At 35.4% G+C, this 17,202-nt stretch overlaps 3 protein-coding genes across 5 annotated transcripts; 1 reads left to right on the top strand and 2 right to left on the bottom strand.

Moving 5' to 3' along the window:
- The first annotated feature begins 717 nt into the window (after positions 1-717).
- On the top strand, positions 718-2,950 carry LOC137715123 (E3 ubiquitin-protein ligase RING1-like). 3 transcript variants are annotated; one of them, XR_015956920.1, is made up of 4 exons: positions 718-1,142; positions 1,563-2,228; positions 2,474-2,602; positions 2,686-2,950. XR_015956920.1 is itself a non-coding variant. In XM_068454351.2 (3 exons), the coding sequence occupies exons 1-3, from the start codon at positions 788-790 to the stop codon at positions 2,506-2,508; spliced, it is 1,062 nt and encodes a 353-aa protein (XP_068310452.2). In that variant the 5' UTR covers positions 719-787; the 3' UTR covers positions 2,509-2,653. The 3 variants fall into 3 exon arrangements, 1 of the variants encoding a protein (XP_068310452.2); XR_015956919.1 differs by having other exon boundaries at positions 719-1,148; positions 2,686-2,900; XM_068454351.2 differs by lacking the exon at positions 2,686-2,950 and having other exon boundaries at positions 719-1,148; positions 2,474-2,653.
- Positions 2,918-8,058, bottom strand: LOC137715128 (YbaK/aminoacyl-tRNA synthetase-associated domain-containing protein). The gene is made up of 12 exons (XM_068454363.2): positions 7,830-8,058; positions 7,061-7,120; positions 6,902-6,955; positions 6,723-6,783; positions 6,473-6,549; positions 6,205-6,254; positions 5,720-5,802; positions 4,242-4,312; positions 4,006-4,162; positions 3,589-3,728; positions 3,414-3,512; positions 2,918-3,239 (listed from the first exon to the last, which is right to left on the bottom strand). The coding sequence occupies exons 1-12, from the start codon at positions 7,866-7,868 to the stop codon at positions 3,165-3,167; spliced, it is 966 nt and encodes a 321-aa protein (XP_068310464.2). The 5' UTR covers positions 7,869-8,058; the 3' UTR covers positions 2,918-3,164.
- Positions 8,059-13,890: 5,832 nt separating this feature from the next.
- On the bottom strand, positions 13,891-14,823 carry LOC137720075 (ethylene-responsive transcription factor ERF014). The gene has a single exon (XM_068459088.2). The coding sequence runs from the start codon at positions 14,656-14,658 to the stop codon at positions 13,945-13,947; it is 714 nt and encodes a 237-aa protein (XP_068315189.2). The 5' UTR covers positions 14,659-14,823; the 3' UTR covers positions 13,891-13,944.
- Positions 14,824-17,202: the final 2,379 nt, after the last annotated feature.

Genomic DNA, 17,202 nt, shown 5'->3' on the forward strand with positions numbered 1-17,202 from the left:
AATAACTGTCCTAATTATAAATTATTAAAAATTTGGGAGTTTTAATGAAAAATGCTTCTCTAAATTTTTTTTTTCTTAACCAAAAGCACTCCAATAACTTTATTTAATAAAAAAAATCCCAAGTTTCATACATCAACCCTAAACCCTAATATTGTTATCATCACCTTAATTTCATTCCATATAATCCTCCTAATTGCACTTATATTCGTACGTACTGTTAGAGCCCTTGAATAATAATTATCATAACAAAAATTATGAGGATAATATATGTATGTATAGGTCTTATAAATGTATTATATTATATATATTATGTACAAAGTTTTTATGTTGGATTTTGTCCTAGGCAGTAATTAAATAAAGTTACTAAAATATTTTTGGTTAAGATTTAAAGTTTTGAACCTCTTTTCATTAGTTTTCCTTAAATATACATTAACCGCAAACGAATGAACAAGGTAGCGCAGCCATAGGGTGGATGCAATGTTTCTCCATCAAGAATATACTCTCGGACTACGAAACCTCATATGTTTCATTGCATGCATGCATGTTACCCAATAGCTCACTCATCCCTTTCTTTGTCAAAACGAAATGGAGTGAAACCCTACAAACCCACAAAGGAAACTTTAGATGCAAACCAGAATGCAGAAATAGAAAGAAAGAGGATTGCTTTGTGTACCCCAAAAGCCATTCTTTGTTTTCTCTTCCATCATTTCTCCATCATAGTCTTTCGTAATAAAACCCTAAACATGGATCGGAATCGTCAATATTTTTCAAGCTCCCAAAACTAAACATGTCATCGAGTCCAACTCGTTCGAGAGACATTAACATTGACGACGGCACCACACCACCGTACCAGCTCTACTGGTGCTACCACTGCAATCGGACGGTGCGGATTGCCTCCAACAGCCCATCAGAGATAGTCTGCCCTCGTTGTTTCGGGCAGTTTCTCTCCGAGTTTGACATGTCGATTAGGCCTAGACTGCTCGTAGACTACACCAGTTTCGATCCATCCCCAGAAGCTCGTCTGCTGGAAGCACTTTCCCTCATGTTCGAACCGTTCATGGGACCTTTTAACCGTGGATTATTTGACCCAGAGGCTGATCCCGGAGGACGACGTGACCATGAGCATGAGGGCGGGGGAACAGGTATAGGTACGTGCCCTTGAATTTTGAGAGTTAATTTATAGTTGTTCTTACATTATGGATATATATATATATATATTTCTATCGATGTTATGGATACCGACCAAATATAGCCAACGCCAACAAATTCAATGGTAATCATTAACTATGAAAATCTTGCTCCATCAATAATTTTTTTGACGGCTTAAAATTTTTCGTTCTTAAGAACATATTTGGCCCAACGAGTCATTCCTTCTTGCTCACAAATTGAATTTTGACACATATGCATAAAGTTCTTTTGTTTTATTGTTTGAATGAAATATTTTGGTATGTGTCAAAGTATGATTAATAATGATGTTTTGGCTCTTACAGTTTAAGAAGCCAAACAGTCCATATGAATTTGCAAGACTTTTCTTTGATATTTGATACATTGCTTTGTAACAGAACCTGAAGTTCGAGATTTGTGGACAAACAGGAGACGGCGGCGGCCGCGCAACCGTAGCTTTGATGGTGGAGAAAACCGGGAACTAGAACCCGAACCCCGTACTCGAAACCGTCCCAGGACTTGGATTATTGTCCGACCCGTCGATGATCCCTCTGATCCCATGGGACCCACTTCCCAATCACCTGAAAACCCAATGCTGCCTGTTCCACGTGGAGTCACTCTAGGAGACTATTTGTTTGGGCCGGGCCTTCAAGGACTGATCGAGGAATTAACTCAAAACGACAGGCCCGGGCCGCCTCCAGTACCAGAATCAGCAATCAACGCAATACCAACTGTGGAAATAAGCGAGGCCCATTTGATCAACGACTCCTGCTGCCCAGTTTGCATGGAGGAGTTTAAGGTTGGTGGAGAGGCGAGGGAGTTGCCATGCAATCACATATACCACAGCGATTGTATTATTCCGTGGCTGAGGCTTCACAACTCTTGCCCGGTCTGCCGGGTCGAGATTGCGGTATCTGGTGGTGGATTGGACGAGTCGGGGGGCTCGAATAGTGGCGGAGAGAGTCGTGGAAGGCGGAGTCGGTTGGGATCATTGTGGCCATCTCGAGCAAGGTATCGTCGAATCGAGCCACAAGGTGGTAGTGCTGCTTCTACCTCTGGAGCTGGTTAGTGTTAAATTATTACTTGTTATGAATTTTATACATAATTGTGATAACAGTGATTGATTTGTATTCCATATATTTTTAGTTTAAAGCATTGTACCTCTTCCCACCACAACAATTAATAATACCATTGCAACTTCAATTTCTTCGAGTTAATAACCATTTCGTTTAGCGACATTCATCTCGTACTCTGTTCACCCAACGACGTGAACTATTTCGTTTAGTAATAACTTTGTATTTTGATGCAGGTGATCCATGGTGGTCTTCTTGCAATATTCTTTAGCCCTTAATATAGCTCTGTTAATTACGCCAGACGCCGTTACGTTGGCTATTATTCCTCTCCATCCCTCTATCATACGCTCATTTCTATCTCTAAGGTAAGCAGGAATTATAACACAGAAAGCTTGATCAACATTTGGTTAAAAGCTGTTCGTGTTTTAACCGAGATGACATTCTGCAGCGGCAATCTGGTCCTTCAGATAACAATCGGCACTCAACGCCGCAGCAAAACCTTAAACCTTCAACCAAAATACTGTTTCTAATGTTCCGATACTATTTGTCGGATACTGTTAATGTCTTATGCTTATGTAAATAATTGTATGTACATAAACACTTAATCATAAATTCATGTCATAATCCTACAGATAAGCCGTTCTGTAATCGGAAGACAACATACTGATGTGCCGGCGTAATAAGTCAAATGCACTAGCCAGATTTTGTTGCCAGCATTCATTAATCGTAAACACGAAAAGAAGCATAAACGAAAACATTAATTTTAGAAAGGAAGCATCTCATAATGTTTAAATGGCCACGTACCTGTTCTATCAAATGCAGATAAGTGTTCAAAATATAGCAGAGCATAAAATTGATACAAAGTTGGAACAACTTGATTCTGCACTCTCTCGCGACGGAGAAGGGGAGAAAGAACTCAAACACTCGTCAATATGTACGGTGTGGATGATGGTGCTTGCCAGCAGAAAACCCTTCGGTATATGCGGTGGATTTAAATATCATCTGCAATAAAAATGATCTTGTGATTACGGATTCGAACAATTGTTTCAAAATCTTCTGAGAAGATGTACACTAATGAGTAATTACGGTAATGAACATACACACTAATAGCTCTTTAATAACTAAATAATAAATGCTTCATGATCAAACATTCAACCAGAAGTGTAAAACACTTACAAGTGTTCTCTCGAAATCTTCTCGAAGTCGGCATCTGATACTATCTGATACCTTAGTTCCCAATTGTCCTTCATGTTTCTTAATAGTCTCCTCAGTGATCTGTATGACTCGACTTCATGAGCCGACCAAACTACTGTTAAAGTTGAAACTGGAGAGAAGCGTTTATTGTACTAACCTCTGAAAGCAATAGAGAAGATGTTCTATCGAGTAAATCTTCAACCAAACTTCCAACATCTGCTACGGTCTTCGACACATTCACACCATTGACCTGTTTGTCCTTAGCACTTTTTGCACTACTGGATGGCTTAGAAGAGACTGCATCACGAAAGAATATTTTCTTGGTTAACGAGAATAACAAAACAGGAAGGCCCCACATCGACAATTCCCAAACAAGAAAAATCCTAATCTCTCTATGAAAAATTAACCATAAACGAGCTAGTTAATTGTAGAAAGTACCATAACATCATTGCAACTTATGAGGACGAAAATTACTTATCACAGAATTATATTACGAAATTTTATCGTGGAATCAACTCTCATTCTATTTCTATTTATATTTATCTGCACTGAGTTCACTTTCACATAATAGTACCTGTACTTGCTGTCGATTTGTTAGAGACAGAAATTTGAATTTCTGCATGACCTTTAGAGGAAGCTGCTGATTGTGGAGGGTCTGGCAACACCGTGGAACCAGATGGAACAAAGCATGCAAGATCAGGTGGTTGATCCTTTCCAACCGATGGGTTAGCCTGCATGAGACAAATAAGGTTTGACAAAATGGTCTATAGTGTTCCTTGAACTTTGGTTGACAAACTTAATTTTCATTACCTCCAAGTCAACATATGAGGGGTCTCTCCCAATTGATTTTAGAAACTTGTCAAGATCATGGGTGCTAAGTGCTGGAAATGGCAAATATTGACAAGGATCACAGGTGAACTCATTGAGAACAATAACATACAAAAATATGTATAGCGATTGCAGTACACAATTTTTAACTAAGATGCAAGAGGGACATGATTATAAACTTAGTCAATAAAAGATACAAGAAAATTGAAAAATCTTGACAAACAACACAGCCTTTTTGAGCAAGAAACTAAAATGTTGACACAACATATAATGATAGCAATGTAAATTCTTTTCGAGGATGAAAATCATAAATCAAGTATGAATTTGTTCAGTTGCAGAATAGACAAGATATTACAAATAAAACAAAAGCCATTACAGAGAATCTAAAGGCTCATGTCAGGCAGGCACAAACATGCCCGCATAACACTTTAAGATAACATCCAATTATTTAGCATTGTTCTCAAATATAATATTATTGAAATATAAAATGTTAGTCCACATATTTTAAGGGGTGTGATATCCACACACCCCGTTCTACTTCTCACATACCTTTTTAATTTTCGGCCGTCGGATCGGATGAATTGAAGAAGATCAACAGACATAAATTATCAAGGGGTGTGTGAGAAGTATAATGGGGTGTGTGGATAGCACACCCCTATTTTAAGAGTTTTAGAAAATTGAAATTCTCTAGACGAGAAAGCGAGGGGTAATATTCTTCTATCTTATTCTTCTCAAAAAAATTAAAAAATTCTTCTATCTTGATTATTTTAAATCATTCACAACATTTTCCAATTCCTCCACTAAAGCTGCCAAAATATCAATGCATGTCCAACTCAAGAGCCTTATCATTCGTGGTGCTTTCTTATTAAGATTGTTCAATAACTTAGTAACAAGATGTCTGGTCTTATTATTCCAGGAACTCTCAACAATTGATGCCTGATTAAACACACTAATCCACAGAAACACAAGCGTGCATGCATACAATGAGATGCACACCTGTATAGTCTTCGTTGATAATACATCACTAAACTTATAGCGTAACACTGATTCTGTATACTGTGTTACCAAAATTCCATAGCTCTAGAATTATTGGCACAATCATGCTTCCAAAGACATTATTGTTCAACCAAGTAAAGTAATATGATAAGAAAAGCAGAGACTTTACAATTGAAAGTGGTTATTCTTTGCCTATAATATTCCAAACATATCCCAAATGACAACAATTTCTTAAGGTAATTGTGAGCAATTAACTTGTAACATTATGCTTATACCCATGAGAACACACATTCTAGATAAGACTATACAGATAAAAGTCATGTTTGAGGTTTATAAAAATAACGAATCAATAGCTAAACTATTAAGCAACATAAAACCTCAGGAGAATTTTAAGTACACACACAGAATTTTCAACAGAAGAGACAAATATATCATTTCCTATCATTGAAACACTTATCACTTACAGATCGACACGTCATTTGACAGAGGGTGGAAGAAGCACCGCTCCTGACTTTTAAATTTTTGATCCAACAACAGAGACACATGGCTTCACGAAAAGAAAAGAAGGCAGAATAAGTGTAAGAGAATTCACAGAAGAAAAATACATATGAAAGGAAAAGGATTACAGTATCAAAATGTACAGGCTAAACAACATGAATTCTGGTGAAAATATAATTGTTTCCACCACCTAAAAAGGATGGTGACAATTTACTTTTCCGTAACATCAAAAAGGTCAGAACTATTCAGCTGGTTGTTGATCAAATGTGAAAAACATAGGGTAAAGAGCATCAATCACATGATAAGGAGTAACTGATTTAAATCATTTCAAAAGATAAGTAAAGTAATTAAGTTCGAGGGAATAAGTAACTACTTATAACGGATGATTAGAAAATTAAGAAAACCAATTATTTATTTGAATATCTTAACTAAATAAAAGAGAAATGTATACCGTGCAGATTCATTCACCAGAGAAAATGGCGTAACACATCCCAGAGGCACCTTGCAACAAGAAACAGAATCAGAGTCAGAAGGGTCACATATACAACATTTTTTAAAAGAGCATAATCTGTTTTGTGTTTTTTATAAACATATGAAATATAGTCCATTCATTTTGAAAGCATCAGGTAAAATGCCAAAAGATTATCAGTAATCAAAGAATTAACATCGGATCTAATTAGTTTGAATGGACAGAATACAGAGTAGTAGCATATGCCAACCTGAAGTATTTCTCCAAGTGCTTCTTCAGGAGCCATTCTCAAGCCACCTTTTCCCAAACCAAGCCTCACAGACAGAACTGCTCAGCTTTCAAGTTGTGGATAAAACTCATAAGTATTCATACAAACTCCAAAATTCCAAACGATACATAAAGCAAGAACCATTTACATGACAGCTCAAAAGCCACTCATTTGTGACGTTTCTAAACACTAATACATAACAGAGTGACCAGAATTAGGAGTGCATGCATACCTTTCAGATCAACTTTAGTATCTGCCAAAGCGGAAACAATGTAGAACCTACTTTTCTTGTCCTGCATTGATAAAAGAAAAAGCAGCCACATGGTGAAAAATGGGAAAATAAAAAAAAAAGGGCAGAATTTAGTATCATGCAATGTGAATGCTGTTTCCGAAACTGCCAGAATACGATACCTTCAGGAATAAATTTTTACTTAGTCCACCTCCCAGATGTCCAACATATTTGGCCTGATGAAAAAAAAAAACATATTCTTGCTTCAGGACATGCATCTATCTAATCAACAAAAAAAGATAGAACATAACTTATTCTCATATTCTTCTATCTTCTTTTACCTGAGCTTCAACTGTCAGAACAACAGGATGTTCATGGTGGGAAAAATCGACTTGTAGCTCCTAATAAAGCCAACAGAATAGGTTTGTTTCAGGAAATTAAAGAGATGCATCAGTAAAATTCGAAACCATGGCCAAACTCAGCAATGCACGTACATTCTAGGCTTAGAAATTTTTTTTTTTAATAAATTAGAAAGAAAAATGAAAAAATACACCCTAAGTATAAGTTTATACAAAAACACATACAAGCTCAATTGGAGAGGGGGAAAAAAATACCCTATGCTATCCACTTGTCATGTTCTAATTGATTCTTAGGTCAGAATTCCTTCGGTGCCCTTCTTCCATAAATCAGTAGAATACTTCTCTAAGGCATTGGGTTTGAAGAGTTTTTCGCTTAAGTGTAATGTCATCGAGGGTTTATATGCGAAATGCGGTAAAATAACTTTTTAGTTCACAAGCTAAAGCAAATGTAAATCAATATATAAGCCCCAGAATAGTTGCTGCACCAAGAATTACGAAAGACCTTCAATCAACAACAAGTATGTATAGATACCCCTCCAAGCTATAGATTTGTTATGATGGTTAAAGAAAGGCATGAATTGTAATAACAACTTTCAATATTCTTCACAAACAAAGAATACCCAGATCACATAAAACATAAAGAATTGAAATTTCCCTAGAATTTTGAATTCTGACACAAAACAAAGAAAACCCAGATCAAATTTAATAGCAAGCAACTGTTCTTTGGAGAGAGAGAGAGAGAAGGTGACACCTTTAAGCGGGCAAGCAACTGTTCCTTGGAGAGACCCATGAGTGCTTCAGCACTTGTTTTGCAGAGGCAGAGGCAATACAGGAAGAGTGGAGGCTGATAGAAGACGGCGATGAGACGCAGAACCCGATTGTGCGCTTCAAATTGGAGGCTTTCTTCTCTCTATCGGAACGCGAGAAAGTAATTTGGTGCTCTTCTACTGGGCGTCCATATTTTCTAATCGAATGGGTTCTAGAGTTGGATCAGATTTTAGGCCTCATAAATAAGTGATGGGCTTTTGTCTAACAGAAATGATATTATCTATTTGGAAAACAAAGCCCACAGAGGCTGAGTCGAACTCGGCCCATTCGTGATTGGGAGTGAGTGAGATTCATAGAAAAATGATTTTCGCATGCTCGTTTATTTTTTCATATATTTTTGTTTATATAGGTTCATTTCTTTTTTTTTTTTGACTTGTTCAATTTAAAGGATAAAAATTAAACCTAGCAAACAAGTATCCAATGACGGTATGTACCCATTTATTTTAATACTGTTATAGTAAGCTAAATTACACATTACCAATATCAATATTATTTAACTAGGAGCATGCGTATACCACCACATTTACCTCCATCATATATAACACATTGGAAACCCATCAAAAACCCAATGGGTTTAATTTTTACTTCCCCAACAAAATCATGTCACTTTTCTTATATTGTCATTGGATGGAATACAATGTTGGTAAAATTTATATTTTGAAGCTCATGTATTTTGTAATACAATATGACTCAAAGCTGTTCATCAATCAAACACACAAAGTGTATGATTACACATTTGAATGTCAAAATGTAAGCGGTAACATGTCCACAGTAAACTCATGCTACAATTCTTTCCGTTTAATCCTTCCAACTTTGTAGTAACATGTATATTGATCTCTTTTGTGATAAAATTGGAGAGGAAAAAAGTCTCGCTACTAAAGGTGGAGTAAGTTCTAGTGTAGATCACCTACTCCCCCTCCGGTGACGAGTCCTTCTTCTTCACCAACTCTGCTTATCCTCGAATTACAAGTAATGACTTTCTATAAACTTAGGGATAGGAAATGGCGCATTAGGTGTCTTCTTTGGGCTGTGTATATGGTTTCAATTGTCGAAAACCCTCAGAGCATTGTCTTCTACATCGGACAACATCCTCTTTCGATCTACTGTGTGCACTTTCTTGCTTAAAACTCAGTTTCGATATATAAATTGTCTCAAGGCGGCTAAAGTAGGTAGATGGTGGTGTTATACGCTCCCACCAAAAAATTTCATGAATTCGCAATTAGGTTAAGCTCAAAAAGCTACTCAACTTTGATTCACGAATACGAATATTTACTCGGATTATAAATTTGTTAGAGTGCTAAGAATACCTCTCTATGTTTTGATGCACATCTCTAATAATTTTGTGTTGTAAATACTAACAGTGTGTAACATGATTCAAATGGTAAGCATACGAGATCAGTGGCCAACTTCAGTTTAAACACGACTCAAATGGTAATAAAATCAAGACTTACACAAAACCCCTGGGATTGATTCTCGAAATCTAAATAATTGACACATAAAATAAAATAAAATAAATAGACAGAGACACAAACCCTGGAATTAATCAATTATCAATCTTTCTTGATTTGTCCTTTAATGAGGCCAATCCGAAATCACTGAAGTCATGCTTAAAGCCCAAAAAAAAAAAAAAAAAAAAAAAGGCCAAACATTGAGCATCATAATCATTTTAATTAAGAAAAAAATTAGCATAATCATTTTAATTACAAAAACACAAAGAATACTATGTTTTTTCAATTGAGAAAAACTTCAGCAGGACCTAACTTATATCTAAATCGTACTAAATGGAAACATATATAGCCATTGGAAACTTGACGAGTGTTCAACTTTTACTATTCGAAAATTTTCGGAGCTGATTAACAATCAACCGAAAACATCTCAAGCAAAGAAAAACGGAAGTAATACAAGTTGAACCAATATAAACAAACACAAGAATCTCTGATGCAATGTTCATAATATCATATGCCACTTTAACTATTCAATACCTATTTCTTTCTTTCGTCTTTACACTAAATGATAGTACCAATTTTTATTTGTTATAAAAGAAAGAAGACAATTTTTCTTTGGATTATAATGAACCAATATGGCATATATATACACATTTCCAATGAGTAGAATCTTGCAGAAAATGCTACAACAAATTTGATGCATTATGCCAAACAACGAACCTCGTAATATCAACAAAATTAGGTAAACAATAATATAGTAGGAACATGGAAATTTGGGATTAATATTTGAAGCTTTGTAATGAGAAATCACATGTTGTGTCGTGGTATGTAGTTTTAGAAACTTGTCATTTAGTTTTGTAGATGGATTTTTAAAGGGTGGGTACAAGTATAATCCAGTGTACTCGCTTAGTTCTGAGGGCCAAATATCCAAAGGCAAAAGGGGTCCTCAATCAATCTCATGAAGTGATGAGTCACTCCTCCTAACTTATGAAGTCACATATTTGCAAATTTGTATGGCCCATACCCCATAGAGAAAATTGTCAAGAGACCAAATACATTGTAAGGGAAAAAGGAGAACAAGACCCCATGTTCTCACCCACTGCCCCTTGAGGACACATCATGTGAGTCTTTTGCTCAAAACAATTGACCACATTCAAAACTTTATCAAATTGTTTCAAATTTGTCGATTTAATCTGTATAGAATCTGATTTGACACTTCCTTCTGAAGGTATATCAATTTTTTTAAGGTAAAAATGACTTATGCGATTGTTTCTTTTTGCTATGTTACAGTGACAAAACAGTTCAATTAAAAGATGATATGTGTTTAAGTTTGATGAAGTTTTATGCATGTTTTCAATGTGTTTTATCTTTTGGTTGGACTATTTCACACTCGGAATAATCACAGCCTTACAAGGTTTATATTGTTGTAGTGTTCAATAGTGGTTTGATAATATTAGAATGTCTGATAAGAAAACTGCAATTAGTACATTTTTTTCACACCGTCTGATTTGATCTTGTGGCTATAAAACTATTTTATTTTCAAATAATGAAAATCTATCTCCTCCATTCGAATAATCCGTGCATAACTACCTCCATTCCGGAGACGCCGTTATCCTCCTTCACGTACGTCCACCATCGTCCTCTACGACACGGACCTCCGAGGCCAGACCTTCGACAATGTTTGTAGATATTGATTTGGTGCAGAAGAAAGAAATAAACAGAAGGGGGAAAGAGAGATTTTGACGAAGGTGGGAAGAGAGGTCGCCACAGCGGGATGGCTGACGGGGTTTGGCGCGGTGGCGAGCCTATGTGGTTTCTTTTTCTTTGTAAATATTTTTGGGAAAATTAGATTCTACCACTTCTTTTTCACATTTTTTAAACTAAATATTTGTAGTATTTTAAGTTTTGATTAAAATTTTAATTGGGGTGATTTAATTATGTCCACATCAGCATTTTCTTATTTAATTCATTATCTTTTATTAATGTAAAAGGATATATACTCATTTCCAGTTTATCTCTTAATATCTATTATTAATTATTAATTATCTCCCTAAAAATTAGAGAACAGTTTTCTACTTTTTCGTTTCTCTCACCCAGTTCATCAAAAGAAAGATACAGTCGTGAGAAAGAGAAAGAGGGAGAGATAGAATTGCTACTGAAAATAAGCTGAAATTTGTTAGGGGAGATAGAGAAATTAGGTGTTCATAAAAAATGATCTATTTGATTGGCTTACGAATGTTCCGTGATCATCTCTTGACATGGATCATTACTGTCAATTCCCGACCCGGGGCGGATCACTTCCTGGGCCCGCTCCACCATCGTAGCACGATATTGTTCGCTTTAGGTTTACCATTCCCTCACGGTTTTATTTTTGGGAAAGATAGAATTGCTACTGAAAATAAGCTGAAATTTGTTAGGGGAGATAGAGAAATTAGGTGTTCATAAAAAATGATCTATTTGATTGGCTTACGAATGTTCCGTGATCATCTCTTGACATGGATCATTACTGTCAATTCCCGACCCGGGGCGGATCACTTCCTGGGCCCGCTCCACCATCGTAGCACGATATTGTCCGCTTTAGGCTTACCATTCCCTCACGGTTTTATTTTTGGGAACTCACGAGCAACTTCCCAGTGGGTCACCCATCATGGGATTGCTCTAGCCCGCTTCTCACTTAACTTCGGAGTTCCTACGGAACCTGAAACCAGTGAGCTCCCAAAAGGCCTCGTGCTAGGTAGGGATGAGAATATACATTTAAGGATCACTCCCCTGGACGATGTGGGATGTCACAATTACAATTTATTTTTCAAATAGAAACGTACCAATGTCAAATTGAAATGTACCAAAGTCAAATTAAAACGTACAAGTATCGAATTAAAACGTACCAATGTCGAATTAAAACGTACCATGCAACTTGAAATGTACCTCATGTCAAAGTGAAACATATCCACTATAATATCTAGAAGGCAATGTGCCAATCGAAGTTAATTTTCCAAACGTACCATGCAACTTAAAACGTACCTCATGTTAAAGTGAAATGTACCCACTATAATATCTATAAGACAATGCGCCAATCGAAATTAACTTTTCAAATCTACCATGGCACGTGAAAAATTATGAAAACATGGATACGAAGTGCGGTAAAACAAAAGGCTTACCCTATGGTATCAATATTCAAATTTGAAGGTGTGATATATCATACCACCATTGAAGTTGGTGGAGAACAGTTATTAAATTTACTTAAACGGTGGTACGATATACACATCGATTGGAAGAGTTGGTGTGTGCTCCAATACGGTGTGGAGTTGGAAGAAAAAGGTATGTAAGAAATAGAAGCAAATATCAAGTTGTTTTTGAAAATTGTTACAGAATTTATGTTGAAATTGAATACTAAATCATAACCACTAAAGATTTGGTATTATACAGTTAATTTGATACACTAAATATAATCACAAATCATATAATTTTGTATTATGCGGCACCTAAATTGTAGGAAGATGTTTGATCAAAATTCTAAAAGGCATGGATGTTTAATCTCAAAATTTCAAAAGTTAGGCATCTGTATCAAAATGCCCCAATATATATATATATATATATATATATATATATTTGTATTTTTTTGAAGTTTATAGTAGATCGACATATGGGATAGTCCACCCACGCGTTGCAAAGATTTTTCATTGTGGTTAGAACATGTCCTGATGATAATACAATTAGTGGAAAATTTGAAAACAAAAATTCAAACCAATTACATTATTATATTTAGTATACAGATGTTCCTGGCATACTGAAATTTTTTTTCACGTGTTTGGCACAAGTCAGGAAGGAAAGTGAAAGTTGGCATAAAATAATGACTGGTTACCTAAACTCCCTTTTATTTCAGAATTATATTAAATACAATAAAAAAAAATTGATAATTTGAACGAATGTAGCTTCAAGTGTAAAACACTTCTGTTTATCATGCGACTAGATACTTTTAAGGCCAGGGGACATTGGGTCTAACACAAGTCTTTGTGTTCTCTAATCACAGTGATTTCCCCTAGGAAAAAATGTAAATGTTCTTTTGTTTTAAATAAGAGTACAAAATTGTTGCTTGAGATGAAAACAAATTCAGATGGTTTCAACCTCTCCTGCTCTTGTTCTTTAATTTGTTCCAACTGAGATAGGCGTCCCTGACTCCATAGCACAATAAGACAAGAGGCATAACATGTGACATAGCTGAAATTGGAAATTAAAATTAAAATTTCCCACTCCTTATTCAACTAAAATGTATGTAAGACCATTGACAAGAATTTCATTAATAATAATAACAATAATAGTATTACACACTTAATTTTGATTAACAAATGCATACTAAATACAAATATATATATATATATATATAATATATTAGAAAGCCATGTGAGATAGAGTCCAAAAAAATGTCTCACATCTGATCTCCCCTTTGGAATTTCTAATTCACCTATCTCACTCACTCATAGAATGTAAATGATTTGTGTCACAGTCAGTAAAATCTTCAAGCAATGGCTTCGAAGATCATGAATGAATATATGAATGATTGGGATTAAAAAGAATATAATAATCTTCATCATATCAGCAGAAGCTCCACAAGCGAATGTCACTTTCCTCGTATAAGTCATACATCATATGTGGATGTGGATCCCAGGCGCCATCGAACATTTGGTCAAAGTTGTTCCATGAATCCATGCTAAACATTGGTAATTGATCGTTTGATTGATCATAGTAAGTGGGAGTGTAGGACCCCCCAAATGCACCCATCAGCGATGACAAATCGTCGTCGATGAGGTTACTGGACGGCGAGGACGACATCGAGGGAGACGAGACCAAAGATGAGGAAGAAGTAGATTGAGGAGGGGCCGATGGTGGTAAGGCAATGTTTGCGGTGGTGGTAGCGGCATTATTATCAAGAACAAAACTATTGGCAGCGGCCGCAGCCACCCTTTGGATGGATTTGGGGGATATGACTGTCATTTCTTGGGGGATAAAATGTGAGGAGGCAGTGGTGGGGAAGTTGAGGTTGGCTGAGGAGCCCTTGAGGCACAGTAGGGCAGCATCATAGGCTCTCGCTGCAGCCTCAGCAGTAGAATATGAGCCTAACCATATTCTTGTTTTTTGGTTTGGAGCCCTAATCTCTGAAACCCAAGAGCCCCAGCTCCTCATCCTCACTCCCTTAAACTTCTTCTTGCATGCTGAGGAAGAAGAAGAAGAAGAAGAAGATGTCGATGTCGTTTTCGATGATGTCATCACTGAAGGCAGCTGAAGAATCCTCCGCTCCGACTTCACCATTGTTACGATGGAATACAGTGCTTTGATTTGTTGATGGAAGATGAAGTTGAAGGTGATTGGTTGTGACTGTTTCTCTTCTCTCAAAGGTAGCTAGCTGCTTCGTTAGTTTCTTGTGCAAAGTAAATGAATGAATGCGATGGAATGGAACTCAATGTTATGGAGAAATGGTTGCGGCCATTTATAGACGTCGAGAAAGAGGATCTCCCTCTCCCTCTAGCCAAAAAAGGACAACAGTATGGCTCTAAAGTTAATTAATATTATTGAAAATGGATGACAGATATTTTCAAGTTAATATTGTATCCATGAAGTTACTCTCCTGTCCTTTTACGGTCAAAGTAGGGTTTGGAGCTTCATATGGCCAAAAATTCACAAATTTAATAAAAAAAAGTACTAGTTTTCCAACTTTCCATAAATATTACAAAATTTAAAAATGAGTACTTAAAAGATCAAAGTTTACGTCATTTTAAATAGATCAACAAATATAAAGCAACTTTGTTAGGGTTTCAATTTACATTAGGAAATTAATCACTTCTACATTTTATTTTTCTTCTCCCATACACATTTGTGTTTATTTCTAATGTATAATAAATCAACAGACATGAATAAATCAGAATTTGCAAAAAAAGAAAAAAAAAAGAAAAAGAAAACAAAAGCAAAAACTGTGTCCAAATCATTTTCTAGAAAATTGAGGTTCATCATAAAACTAATTGATAATATAAAAAGTAGTCTAATTACTTATAAGCATCTATAAGGTCTCTTCTACAATAAATATGCGATTCATTCTCAACACATCTCCTTACATGTGGGGAATTTTTTGAGGCCAACACATGAACAACCAAATGGAGCGACGTGAAACATGTGTAGCCGTTTAGCTTCACTAAAAATCAATTGATAATATGAAGAATAACTCAATTATTTATAAGCACATATATGATTCCTTCTGCATTAATGTGAAATTCATTCTTAACTTTTTTTCTTAAGGTCAGTCGATGTAAATTTTATAATAATATACTTTTTGTTAAAATTTAAAAATAAAGAAAGATACATTTACAGTTTTAAAGATGCTGGCAGTTGCATAAAAGTAGAAGCAAGGGCAATCTACTTAAGTGTAGAAGTCTTCTTTTCCTTGTCAACGAATATTGCAAACTTGGGATCCATATGCTCAAATCAGAAACCAGCATGGAAAGTTTTATCAATTAGTAAAGTAAAATCACTGTTTCTAGGTTTACCAAAAAATACAAATTAAAAAAATCACTGTTTCTAGAGAGTTTTGACTTGGACAAGAAGTCACTGCTCCTTTCCCTAGTTGACACCCAGCAAATAAGGTATGATTAACAAAAAATTACTCAGAAAATGAAACGAAGGCAAGGGGTTATTTGACATCCGGGTTAATTACCTAGCATATTATGTTAATCTCCAATATCTAAATCATATATATTATCAGCATCATCATATCTTTCTTCGAAAATATTATGTTTACCATATTTCTTATACTAAATTTATATTATTTTTCTAATAAAGATGAAACTTATGTGCGTTAGTGAACTTTATCTTTATTGAAAATGTAATACAAATATGGTAAAAATGTGGTAAGTGTCTGTTACTCATCTTTATTAGAGAGGTAAATAAAATGTAGATGATGCAATAATGTATGAGTAGAGATCAGAGAGAGACTCTTTAGAGGCAATTTCCAGGATATATACATACATATATATATATATATATATATATATCTGTGTGTGTGTGTAATTTGGGATGCGAAACACAAAATATAAAAAAATATATATATACTTTTTTAATGTTTGAGACGAAAGGAAAAGGAAAGAATAAGAAATTGTGCATATAAATACATATTATATATGTTGTTTGAAAAATAAGTTAACACAACACTCAAAAACGTACGCGCAGTCTGCAGTAAAGGCCACTGCGTTTGCATGAGTAATATACACAGCTGTATATTGCTGTCTCGCAGTCCTAGCTAAAACCGCGTCTCATCGTCCTTTCTCCTTCTCATGAAAAAATATGAAATTCTACTCTCTCTCTCTCCCTCTCACTTTCTCTCACTAGAAATAATTGCAAAGTGGAATTTTATTTAATACTTTTAGGACTCAACTGTTTGATGGGAAATTTGGTTGCTTACGCCTGCATGTCTTGACTTGATCTGTCCGTTTTGTTCGATGCCCTGAATTTTGAGTTATTCGATCGATATGGGAGGAGAGACGGATTCTCTGGGGTACGGCCGCAGACCAAAACATATATAGAATCAACTGCAATACTTTTTTACTTTGGGCGGATTAAAAGAAGCCATCATGCAAACACTTGCACGGAGTAGTAGCGGGGAATGTGGCAGCCAACACACGCTATTTTGAGAGAAAATTTTCATTATATTTAGAATAAAAATAGTACATTAAGTGTTATTATACAAGTAATGAGAAGTTTTATTTTTTAAATTGTTAAATTTTTAATATAAATATCTCACTACTTGTATAACAATACTTGACATATTATTTCGTATTTCGATACATTAAAAAATATCTTTTATTT

The sequence above is a fragment of the Pyrus communis genome, chromosome 15, assembly GCF_041283825.1.
Source record: "Pyrus communis isolate YQ-2024b chromosome 15, ASM4128382v1, whole genome shotgun sequence".
Taxonomy (NCBI): Eukaryota; Viridiplantae; Streptophyta; class Magnoliopsida; order Rosales; family Rosaceae; genus Pyrus; species Pyrus communis.

Coding starts and splice junctions, on each gene's coding strand:
- LOC137715123 (XM_068454351.2), top strand. CDS start 788: ATGTCATCGAGTCCAACTCGTTCGAGAGACATTAACATTGACGACGGC. Junction 1,149..1,562: donor GGGCGGGGGAACAGGTATAG/GTACGTGCCCTT, acceptor GCTTTGTAACAG/AACCTGAAGTTCGAGATTTG. Junction 2,229..2,473: donor TGCTTCTACCTCTGGAGCTG/GTTAGTGTTAAA, acceptor ATTTTGATGCAG/GTGATCCATGGTGGTCTTCT.
- LOC137715128 (XM_068454363.2), bottom strand. CDS start 7,868: ATGGGTCTCTCCAAGGAACAGTTGCTTGCCCGCTTAAAG. Junction 6,550..6,722: donor TACTAAAGTTGATCTGAAAG/GTATGCATGCAC, acceptor AAAGCTGAGCAG/TTCTGTCTGTGAGGCTTGGT. Junction 3,513..3,588: donor CTTCTCTATTGCTTTCAGAG/GTTAGTACAATA, acceptor CGAGTCATACAG/ATCACTGAGGAGACTATTAA.
- LOC137720075 (XM_068459088.2), bottom strand. CDS start 14,658: ATGGTGAAGTCGGAGCGGAGGATTCTTCAGCTGCCTTCAGTGATGACA.